Genomic DNA, 12,201 nt, shown 5'->3' with positions numbered 1-12,201 from the left:
AGAAAAAGATAATCCAAGCGCTAATGGGGGCAAAAATGTAAAAAAAAAGAAAAAAGAAAAGAAGCAAAGGAGAGGCACTCAGGAGGGAGGGCAGAAAAGGAAGGAGAGTGACAAGAAGAAACAGAGGAGAGAGGAAAAAAGGAAGACAGAGCAGAGGACTCATCAGTCATCATCATTGTGTATCCAGTGTAGTATAAGACTGGCTGGGGTTCTGCTGACACTGCCAAGCTCTGCAAACTACACGCACACTCGCCTTTCATCTGTGCAGCCTGCGTGTGTCTGTAGCTCTGCTGTGCTGGCAGTGTTAGTGAGGTGACAGGGACGGCCAGTGGGTTTGGGCTGTGAAGCCCGAGGGCGCTCCCCGGAGAGTCTTGTCTGGCCGCAGGCCTGGCATCCATTACAAGAGCAAACCTGACTGCGACTGTGTTTAGTTTCCTCCATGCGTGCGTGTGTGTGTGTACCTATATTTGTGTAAACTCACCTTTTTGTCGGACAATCCAGTGACTTGGTCCACAAACTCTTCCTGGATCATGAAGGCGGCCAGGTTGGCAGTGTAGGAGGCCAGGAAGATGACAGCGAAGAAGGCCCACACGGACACAATGAATTTACTGGTGGTGCCTTTCGGGTTCTGCACGGGCACAGAGTTGTTGAAAACCAGACCCCACAGGAGCCAAATGGCCTTTCCGATGGTGAACGACGGACCGTGCGGGTCTGAGAGACCGGGCAGGAGGTGGAAAAGGCAATACAAAAGAAACAGGGTAAAAGATTACATGCTGATGAGCCAAAGATTATGAAACACTGAACTCACATTAGTATCTGACAAAATACGTTCTGTACAAGAGACATGGGTTGCTTAAAGATTCAGATACGCTAAAGGTTTCCATCACACTGCTTTTATGGTTTAATCTTCTCTTAATGGGATGCTAGAGAATGAGTGACCAGAGCTATCTCCCTTTTCCCCCCCACCTGTTGCTGCACACTGCCTGTCAGTGGGCTGAAAGAAGGTCAATTTCACTCACTAGCGAGATCTGGCTGCCCTGAAACCGTTCCTGTCAGGGCAAAAAAGCTGTCAGGTTGTGATGAGTTAAGGGGCAACACCTATCACTCCTATTAAAGTAAACGTGGTTTAAAACTACCGTTGGTAACCTACACGCGACATCTTGTAAAGCAACAGTAGTGATCACTAAAACGTAAAATGTTTAATATGAAAAAGCTTCAGTAAGGAGCATATCTTCAATGACAGCTAATTTACAATGCAGGTCTCTCTCAGTTTGCAGAATGTGGTAGAATCCAATTTTCCTATTGGCAGGCTTGTCCAAGGTGGACCCGCATCCTAAAGTCTGCGTCTGATTGGCTGAAAAGGCCCTTGTGATGACTCAACCTCATAAGGCTGCTGGCTCCTGAGGCGCTCGAGTCCTACGACTCATTCAGAAAGACAAGCAGAGGCCCAGGCAGCTGAGAAAGCAGAACCTAATCAAACTGTCATATTTGGGTCCAATAAATGTCTTCATTGGACTGCAGACACCTTTACTTTTATTACATTTTTTGTGCAAAATTCCAGCAAAGTTTTCTTTTTCTTCCGCCCCTCGATAATTTGGGACCGATATTTATGTTTTCTGTCAGCCAAGCATTGGTTCCGCTTGTTGGGAGAACCGGTTTGGTTGATTGAGTTGTGACACGACAAGATCCGGGCCACAGTAAGGCTTTGTACTTCTTCTGCTAAGACAGTTTTCTGGTGCTGGGAAGATCCTGCTAGATTTTAAATCATAATTCTTGCCCATAAACCACTTCCTTTAAAATCTTAAGGAGGCTTGTAAACTAATACGATACGATAATGTGATTCTTTCATTTCCTGTTTATAAAACGTCTTTAGCATTAAGATCTGTGTGTCATCTTGTTTTAATATTTTTTTATTTAAAGCAATTTATTAAAATTACTTATTCGATAAGAAAAAAAGGCTATAGTGTGAGATAAATTATTGAACTGGTTAAGCCGCGCTATTTTTGAATATTAAAATAGTTTAACATAACTTTTCAGCTGTTACAGAGCCGACTGCATACTTGCTACCAGAGCCTGATTTGCCTCAAGTTTGCCAGCTAAGTTTATATTTTTGTGGTTGTGTTATTTTATTAAGACCAGGGCAGCCAAATAATCTGTTTATAAACTGTTAAAAACTAATATGAATTGAAAGTGCTTATTCCATATTATTGCTCAAAATCAATGTAACATGTTTAAATGTAATAAATAAAATGTTACATTTTATTTTTGCAGCCATATACATAACTGCTGATTTTCAATCTGAATAAAGACAATGAGATCATGCTCTACATTTTTATTTTAACTCTTTGGGTAAATATCATACAGTAGCACTTCTACTCTAGGTTTTAATTTTTTACCAACCAAGGCCTAGTCGGCATCAGATTAATGTTCATTAAAGTGTTCCCCAGTTCTTGTCATCATGTAACCTAGAAAAAAATCTACTAAAAATGTTGAAACATATAATTACCATCCTATTTTTTCCCCAAAGTGAACAACTCTCTTATTGAGAGTAAGTCAGCTAATAAAGTAGAATAAGCTGCAGAGTTGAATGCTTTGTGCCTTTGTAGGGAAACATGTTCCTGTAGTATGAGTCATTTTCTCTTCAATTAAACTCAACAGGTTTAACACCAAGCTTGAGGGGACCATCTTTTTGAAATTGAAGTATTTGTAGCATAATTAGCAATGTATTATTTGGACATATTATAGAGTGAGAGCAGAGAGGCGATTTAATTTAACAGGGCCCAGAGGGTGACATTGTACAAACAGTGATAGCATAAATGGCTTCAATATTTATTGATGCCTACAGCTCAAACTTTTCTTTTTGGTGGGGACCATTTCCTGTTCTTTGTAAGAGAATTAAACAAAAAACAAAATGTCAAAGCTACATACTTCATTTCTTTGAACTATTCCACCTTTTATCTAATTTTATCTAATCCACACTGGGTCAAAATGATATATACAACTGAAACATTTGATCGGATATCCCTTAGGAAACTAAATCTGGAGCATGCACTTTTTGTAATCATCATCAACCGTCCAGCATCATGCTGGCTGGATATTAGAGTTGGTAGAGCTCTTTTAAAGTGGTTATTTTCCTGACTCCTCCTGAGTCAGGAAAATAACCACAGTGTAGAAATTTTTAGTACCATAGATGTTTAAGCTGTATCAGATGTGATATGTGTGTTTAAGATTATTGTCCTGATAAAATGCCTAATTTTGTTCAAGTTGTTCAAGTGGTGAGTTAATGATCTGAGATGAATGTGAATAACTTCCTAAATCCAATGTGTTTAATGTAGCAGTAGTGCTATCAGTGAAATAGCCTCACAGCATGACACTGCCACCACCATGCTGGACAGTATCTTTAGGTTTCAAAGGCTCCCTTTGACCCCTCCAGACATCCTTGTTGTCTAGGTGATAAATTGGCTTAACTTTGTCCCATTAAAGATTAACATGGCATTCATACCCATGATGAGCATATGTGATATTTGTCACTGGAAGTGTTCCCACTGAGGTTTTGATTTAAGAGAAATATGAACATTGTTTTTCAAAATAAAAACCAAAGTTTAAATGAGATTTAAAGCTGATTTCCAAGATGGTCATCATTTCTCTATTAATTGTAAAGCATAAAAAATTGCTATCTGTTGTTATCAGAAAGGGTTGAATAAGAAAGACAGTGGGAAAAACTACTGTTCCTTGCAAAAGTAGTCATACCACTTGAACCTTTAAACATTTTGTCAAACTACAGTCACAAATTTCAATGTATTTTAATTTTAGTTGATTGACATACATTTTTAATTAGCCTAATCAAATCAGCCCGTTGTAGAACCACCTGTCGCTGCAACTATATGCAAGTCTTTTGAAGTAGTCTACCAGCTTTGCACACAAAGGAACTAAAGTTTTTTTTCCCCAATCTTCTTTGCAAAACAGTTCCTGATCACCTAGATTATATGGAGCACATTCATGTATATCAATTTTTATGGCTTTTGCCAAATTCTGACCATTGCTGTCCACCTTAGAGATCCACTTTCTACTTTCTGAAGCTAGTGTTTAAATCCCTAAATAGTTTTTAAACTCCCCTTCATCCTGGTTTTGCTATGTTCCATGGTTTTTCATTATGTTGTTTGTGCTCAGCTGAAATTAAACTCAGATTAAAGTACTCTCCATTGTTAGATGACTTCCATAGCTTTCTCTGCACAATGTGTCTCAATACAAATGCACACCACACTTTTCAGACATGAAAACACCACTTTGTGCTCTAATGTTGTAGAAAACCCCAGTAAAATACATTAAAGTTGGCATTTGTAATGGGACAGGCGGTATGAAAACTTTTGCTAGGCAATATCTACACATTTGACTGCTTTTTATCATTTTAAAATTAAATTAATGAGGTAGAGAGCCATCATCTTGTCTGGGAGACTACAGTAAATTTATGCTACAGCATTAATAATTTAATTTGCTTAGATGTGGAGCTGTTTAATCAGTCTGTGCAAGTTAAACATTAAACCAAACACAGATTTACTGCATCATATTTAGGTGAACAAAAGAAATATTTATGATTGACCTACTAGTGTTGGATTGAGTTGCAAATTAGAGCAAAATGCTGTGAGTTCAAAGCCAGCAGGATAGCTTCAGGTTCTATGTTTTGATGGCGCCTTCAAACAAAAGTCTCGTGAGCTGCTTCGGGGAAAAAAAAAAAAAATGGAAATGTGATCTAGCTTTTGCATGAACTGATTCGAGTCAGAGCATTAATAGGTCACTTGTTTCTTGCTTCAGGGGGAAACTTGGATTTGCTGCTTCCTGCTGCTGGGAAAAAAAATGATTGGTGTGATATTCCTGATTGCATGTGCGTGTGCAGGTCTACCTTTGCCTTGGGCCAAGTTGCGGTTGAAGCCCAGTGGACTGACAAACTCAAAGAGAAAGACGGCGATGGCTGTGACAATGAGCAGCATCACAAACATCATCACCCAAACCGATGCGCTGAAGGGCTCTGGGAGGCAGAAGAGAAGGAGACACTCAGTGTTAGTGAAACTGAGCCCATGAGCTGACGAGACGTCAAGGAGGAGAAGGATATGCAGGGGGGGGGGGGGGGGAGGGGGGGGGGAGCAACACGGTTGAGGGGGAGGGAGATACAAAAAGATGATGGAGGAGACACCGGCGAGAGGCTAGGGAAGGAAGGAGAGGGACAGAGTTAGTCACAGAGAGTTTGAAGGAGCACATTTCCATATTTTTCATTATTCCCTTGGATGAGAGCTAAGAGAGGGAGAGGCTCGGGGCAAAGGGGGACAGAGGAGAAAAAGCAGGAGAGACAGAGGAAGATGGAGGAGACGAGATTCAAACTCTTAGTGATCCGATGTACCCCCGCTATCGACATGTGTGCGTGATTTATCCGTGCGCGTATGAGTCGGCGTTTTGGCGCGCAGCAGGGCAGGAGTTCAGAGAGTGTGATGGGTGCCAAAGATGTTGAACCCAGACAATTTGTGTGTTGCTGTGTGCACGTTTGTGTCACTGCATGTGTAAGTGCGTAACTGCCGGGGTCAGCCATCCCTGAGAGATTGTGCGCTGAGGTGCCTCTAATATGAGTGCGAGAGATACTGAACCGTCACTGATACTCTGAGCCAGACTTGACACGCACGCACGCAGCCACGGCACACTCGCTCCCCACACGTCCGTGACTCGATACAAAAACGTCCCGATATATTAGCGCATCATCACGAACACGTTTTGTTTTTGCTGTGATTCTGACACATGGCTCGAAACAAGGGGAACAACACACGCATGGTCCAATAACCACCCCCCCCCCCCCCCCTGCGCTCTCTGTCGCGCTCCAGTGACAATGCAGGACATTAGGCAAGCGCAGAGGAGCGCCTGGGTTTCTCGTCATCTCAACAACTGGAGAAGAGGAAGGAGAGGAAGAAGAGGAGCCAAACGTCAACGGTGCTTTGTCTAGCTGAAAAAAAAAAATGGAACCAGCTGGCATCCTCCACTGCCCTGCTGGAAATATTAATGTGCTCCGTGTGTTGAGGCCCAGATAAAGTCAGAGTACCAGTGGAATTTGGCCAAAATATAGTGTGTGAATTAAATATTCCATTTGATGTTCAGGATTTTGCCAACATGTAGGCACCTCCCCATTATTGTGCCCTTAGTAGTTGGCTCAACAGAGGGTCAGGCTGACAAAAAAAACAGTTTTTATTCAAGGAAGTCAGGAAGATTTACCAAGAAAGGCGGAGGGCGAGACAGTTCCGTTGCTGCGCGACACCATGACGCTGATGCCGGTCTCTACGAAGGGCACAGAGAAGTCGATAACCTCTGATCTTTCCTCATTGATGGTCAGCGACCCCACAGCCATGATGGCCTTCTTATACACCACCTGAGAAATGGAAAAACACACAGTAACACTCTGAAGTAGATCGTCTTTCACGTGGTTCTTGTTTTTTTTTTTTTTTGGGGGGGGGGTTGGATGTGAAATATCACAGTGATGGTGGTCTGTACGACAAAATGTCAGCTGTTGTTGGAGGGCACGTTGAGCTGTAGCACAAAAAGCACAACTGTCTTCTGTATTTGCCGTGTGTTGTCTTCCCAAAAGACAGTAACTCTACTCAACAATTTGAACGACAATGCTGCTTCAACATAGTTAACAGCTGTTTTGACCTCTGCCTCAAATATATTAATTTTAAACCTTTGTGAACTTTACTGATGTTTTTTTTTATTTTATTTAGCTTCTAAAATAAAAAGAATGATCTGTGAATTAAAGGCGACCTGTCCAGGGTGTACCCTGCCTCTCCTCCAATGACAGCTGAGATCAGCATCAGGTGTATCATCCTGAAACCTTAAACATACCCTATGCTGAGGTAAAACCAATACTGATACAGCAAAATAATTAGCTGTATATTGAATATTTCAAAGTTGATGTGGAATAAGATGAATAAACATGTGTTTGTTTTCTTTATGTTCCATCATTAAAACATCCCCTACCATTTTGCCACTGCAAAAAAATTACTAAAAGTAAGTACAATTTGTCTTTGATTTGAGCAGGTAAGGTTAAATGATCTGCCAATGGAATAAGATTTTTGCACTTAAAATAGGAACATATCATCTCCATCATCTCATTTCAAGTGCAATTATCTTATTTTAGGGGCCAATATACTCATTCCACTGGCAGATAATCTTATTTGCCTGCTCAAATAAAAAATAAACTCATTTCAAGAAAATGTTACTAACTGTTACTTAGTTCCCTTTTTGCAGTGTATGCATCAAGGGCAGTTCCAGACCCCCCACCCCCCTACCTCATTAAATATATTACTGCCGCACACAATGTTGATGCATGGCACTTAAAATTATATATCCAACTTATATATCCAACTCAACATTTCATCCAAGTAGTCCAGCTGTAAAAGGTACGCATTTAAAATGAGGTAAAAATGAAAGTTTCACATTTGAAGTATTTCCACATAATGTTGAGAAGTAAACAATGTTTATTGAGAAACTAAGGGGACACTACCTCTCCAACCATGCCGTTCCACACATTGTTGATCTTCTTCCCATGTTTTCCGTTGGTAACCAGATAGAGATCATAGGTGAACTTGACGTTCCTGGCAATCTTCTTCAGAATGTCAATACAGAAACCTTTGCAGCACTGTTTGATATAGGCACCTCCTGCTGTGCTGTTTCTGCAACAAACACACAAACCAGATATGTTTTCTTTTTTTTTTTTTAAAGACAAGAGGAACATGGACGTATGCCAGATGTGAACATGTCTGATTGTAACTGTCTGAGCTGCTGGCTGCACATCTGGTGCCTCAGTCAAACTGTAAAAGTGGAATTACGACGGGCAGAGTAAACGTAAATGCTGCTGAAAAGCAGAGAGAGCTAGCACGGTGTGTGTGTGTGTGTGTGTGTGTGTGTGTGTGTGTGTGCGTGTGTGTGTCAGCGAATGTGTTCCTTCCTCAGTGCCAGCCAACCAAACCAGATGAAAACACAGGGGTGCTGAGCAGATGCTGTTGGGCTTTAAATAGGGTTACAGAGCAACCAACCCACATGATTAAAACATCAGCTGTCCTTTCCTTGACGCTCTTCTTTCTTATCCTACTTTCTTTTTCTTTTATCGTGTTCAAAATAAACAGTTTACCTACGCATTCCTGCAGCCACACGGCAGATGCACAGAAAAGAAAACAGACGTTTAAGTGGAATTTTTTTGACAGTCGTCCCTCAAGGACCAGGGAGCAGCAGACGAAACTGAATTGTTGGATCAAGTGATTCTCATAATCCATTAAACCCTGCCAGCCTTTTTTTCAAAAGCATTTCCATTAAAACTTAATTTCATTTCCATGTTGGCCATCTTTGATGTAGCTCATATGGATTGTAACTCGGTGACCTTTTCACTTGGCATTTTCACTGAATCCAATCTGAGCGAAAGTTCAGGAAGAACCGAGGGATTCACAGAGCACAGAGAAGGGAGAACGACTGTAAGAGATGTGAAAGATCAAAGGATTAAAAAAATCTTTAAACAAAAGTCAGTCATGCAATAAAATTAATCTGAAACAGGGAAGAGGATAATAGTATGTATTCAGCGTCTGTGAGTACAGACAGTGTGTCCCAGGTGTCAGAATGTAAACGCACTGTATACATTGTTTCTTCCCAGCTGAGCCCCATCTGGATCCTTATGTCACTACACAAACACACATATTTACACATATGTGTGTGCGTAGCAGCAATGGCAGATATCCAACACACTTGTTTAACTTTTGCCATAAAGCAGCAAAAACATAGAAATGAAATCGGAGAAGGGAGTGGCTAAATGTTGCACTCACGGACTGAAATCTGACTTTCAAACTTCGGTACAGTGCTGTGAAAAAGTATAACGCAACTACAGATTTTTTTTCTGCATCTGCTTTTTATCGCATTTAATTGAACAAATTTAAATATCAGAAAAAAATCAACCTGCGTAAATAATAATAATAAAAAAACAGTTTTTAAATGATGAGTTAATTTATTAAAGTGAAAAAGCAAACCAAACCATTTTTCTTTTGCCTCACAAAAATCTATTAACCGGCTGTGCCACTCTTAGCACACCAACTACCATCAAACATTTGTGATAACATAAGCAAAATTTCATTAGGTTTGTGAAGAACTAAAGGTATCTTTTTAGATGTACTAAAGTTAAAAGCTACACACTATCTTTCTTTACATAGCCGGGCCGGCCGCGCATGCACGCCACTCAGGGCCCATAAAGGACCACTACCAGGCACAAATTGGTGGAGAGCACGCCCATGGGATAAAAACAACATTCACTTGCTAACAGCATTATAAAGTTATGAGTTATTTACTTCTTCACTAGACATGTTCCTCTGAAAGGTGATGCTGTTCTGCTGCGTTTTTATCTTTTGCAAATAGGCTAATATGAGCCGATGGGGGGAGAAGGGGAAATGGGTGCCGTATGCTGGAGAGAGTTAGAGAAAGGCGGTTTTTTTGGTCTACTGTTGGTCTACAGACAGTGATCAAGCTTCACCTAGTCGTGAAATATCACTTATGGCTCCTTTAACATCACATTTTGGCCGCGCTTCTTTGCAGAATTGTTTTCATTCGGCCACATGCCAGCCAACTGATGGTTCAACATCCTTTAGGATTTTATGGTAGAGAGCAGAATCCATGGTTACATCAATGTAAGACAGTCTTTATTGATCTCACAATGGAGAAATTCACTCGTCATATCGGCTCATACAAGAAGGTGCAGAGTAGGGAAGGTGCATTCAGTTATATACAGTGAATCTTCATATATACAATGGATCAGAAAGAATACCAAAAAATACAAAAAAGGAAATAGGAATGGGCATATGATGTCTCATTTACATTCTTAGTGGTCTATATATATATATATATATATATATATATATATATATATATATATATATATATATAAACATATCTATATACTTAAATATATACATATATCTATGCGCCTACTTACATACGCACCTACGCGTATGTATGTGCATATACATTGTATACATTTGTACATACATACATACATACATGTGGGCTGACTTATGTTCAGGTGGTGATAGCAGCAGAAGTCACTACATCAGGATTATTGCACGGGTTGTAGGACAGTGTATTAAATAGATTATTGCATTATTGTAGGTTATTTATTTATTTATTTATTTGCAAAATGTATGACAAGACTTTGTGTTCTTATGGGTTAGCAGTGGTTTTGTCCTTGTAACTCTTCCATGGATGCCATTTGTTTCTAGGCCCTTTCTTATTGCTAAATCGTGAACTCTTACCTTGAGTTAGGCATTAAGTTCTGGGGTTCTGGATGTTTTCCTGGCTCCTTTTCTTACCTCCTAGATGAGTCGTTGATGTAGCTACTCTCACATAAATGTTGGTAGGCAGGCACCTCCTGGGAAGGTTCACCTCAGATCCACAATTTCTTTGTTATCTGCATATATGATAATGGTTCTCCCCGTGCTTGATGTGGTGCTTTTTGAGATCTTTAAGCCGATTTCATGTTGCCAGACATGTTCTATTTAAGTTCTATTGGTCTGGCAGCAATCCAGCCTGGGTATGGCAGGTGAAATTTAACTCAGCTTTTGTTGTTAGTCAAGGTTAATCTATGACTTCATTAGAGGCAATTACCTGTTCACCCAGGTTGGTTTGGATAGATTTTCCTCTAATAATTGAAATCATCATTTAAAAACTGCCTAACTGGTTGTCTTTGCCTTACATTTATTTTGATGGCTCGAAATGGTAAAAGGCCTAACCAGAACTGGGTACTTTTGTAATAATGGTTGATCGCAATCACAGGCTATTGAGACAAATGCAATCCTTTTTTTTTTTTTTTTTTTAACAAGGACTTTTCTCTTGATTTACTAAAACAAATTTCATAGGATTTCAGGAGATTTCAGGAGGTGAAATTTAACTTGTTAATAGAAGTTTATTTGTGATTTGACTAGGGGCAATTATTTGGTCACGAAAGACCAGGCTGGTTTGAATAGCTTTGTTTCCTTCTTCCATTAAATCATCATTTTAAAAACTGCATGAGTGGTTTCCTAAGTCTGATAATACACTTATTTTGATGATATGGCATTTAGGTGTGAAATAATAGCAAAAACAGAAGAAATCTATACAAGGAAAACACCTTTTCTCTGCACTGTATGCACAAGCCAGGGCTTTAGTATTTGGTTTCAGCCAGTCACTGCGGAAAAGCTTAAAAAAAAAACACTTTAAATAGGGGAATATTTGTCATTCATTAGCCTTAATTGTATGAAAGCAAAACAAATCAGAAATCATGGACAACATTCATCTATTTTCAGAGCCGCATGGAGATTAAAGCCCACTATGCAGCAGCTCAGGGCCCATTATAACCCTGGGCCAGATCTGTACGTTCTTAATGATGTTGTCCCCTCTATCTGCTCTCTCAACACCATAATTTACAGTCTGTGAGTAGCGGAGCGGCAACTCAGTCTGATCTGTTTCTGGGGGAATGGCTCTGAGCTAGTGTTGCTGGTTTCTATAAGGCTGTTTTACACAGCTGATTAGCAAATGCCCTTTTATCTGCAGGATTTTCAAATTGGCTTTCGACATTGAAAGTCAAAGATCAGTTTTTTTTTTGGTTGCAGGATGTTACGCATGTAGCACAACTTTGTGAGCTGAATCCCAAAGTGTCTATGAATGGTCAAACAGTTGCTGAACATTAAAATGTTATTATGATTTCTTTCCATAACTTAAAGGTCATTGGTAATGCCAGCCCACTCAAAGCTATAGGTAGATTTGTTGAATTTTAATTCATAGCTGTCTTTGGACAAGGTTCATTTGCAATGGACTTTTACACCGTAGACCCAAGGAATGAATTGACCTGTTTTGTTGCTTCTAGGTGATGCAGTATTGTTCAAAAAGCTTTAGTCATAACTATTTTTCTTCTTACTTTGCTTCCAAGCAGACAGACTGTTTTGTGGTCTTTTTAAGTTTGTCCGAAAACACTTGTTGTCCGAGCTTTCAGCAGGTCTGTGGGTTTGCCTCAGAGTTTGGCTCAATGTTCTCCCATTTTTTTATTCAGTACCTTGACTATTTTCAACTCTGCCACTGGTTTCTATGTGCACACCTCTATGGTCATCCGGGAAGTGGTTAAGCGCATGAAAAGACCCAAATTATTAACCAGAATTCCTG

General features: G+C 40.0%; 1 protein-coding gene across 2 annotated transcripts in view; it reads right to left on the bottom strand.

Moving 5' to 3' along the window:
• Positions 1-12,201, bottom strand: part of grin2ab (glutamate receptor, ionotropic, N-methyl D-aspartate 2A, b) — a 191,291-nt gene that overhangs the window by 18,496 nt on the left and 160,594 nt on the right. For both annotated transcript variants that reach the window (XM_021308564.2, XM_012882477.3), the window contains exons 11-14: positions 7,538-7,706; positions 6,253-6,406; positions 4,901-5,026; positions 482-711 (exon numbers count right to left, since the gene is read on the bottom strand). In XM_021308564.2, coding sequence (XP_021164239.2) covers positions 482-711; positions 4,901-5,026; positions 6,253-6,406; positions 7,538-7,706 — 679 coding nt within the window. The remainder of the gene's footprint in view (positions 1-481; positions 712-4,900; positions 5,027-6,252; positions 6,407-7,537; positions 7,707-12,201) is intronic.

This window comes from Fundulus heteroclitus, chromosome 5 (genome assembly GCF_011125445.2).
Source record: "Fundulus heteroclitus isolate FHET01 chromosome 5, MU-UCD_Fhet_4.1, whole genome shotgun sequence".
Classification (NCBI taxonomy): Eukaryota; Metazoa; Chordata; class Actinopteri; order Cyprinodontiformes; family Fundulidae; genus Fundulus; species Fundulus heteroclitus.
This window is presented reverse-complemented; position numbering and strand designations above follow the sequence as displayed.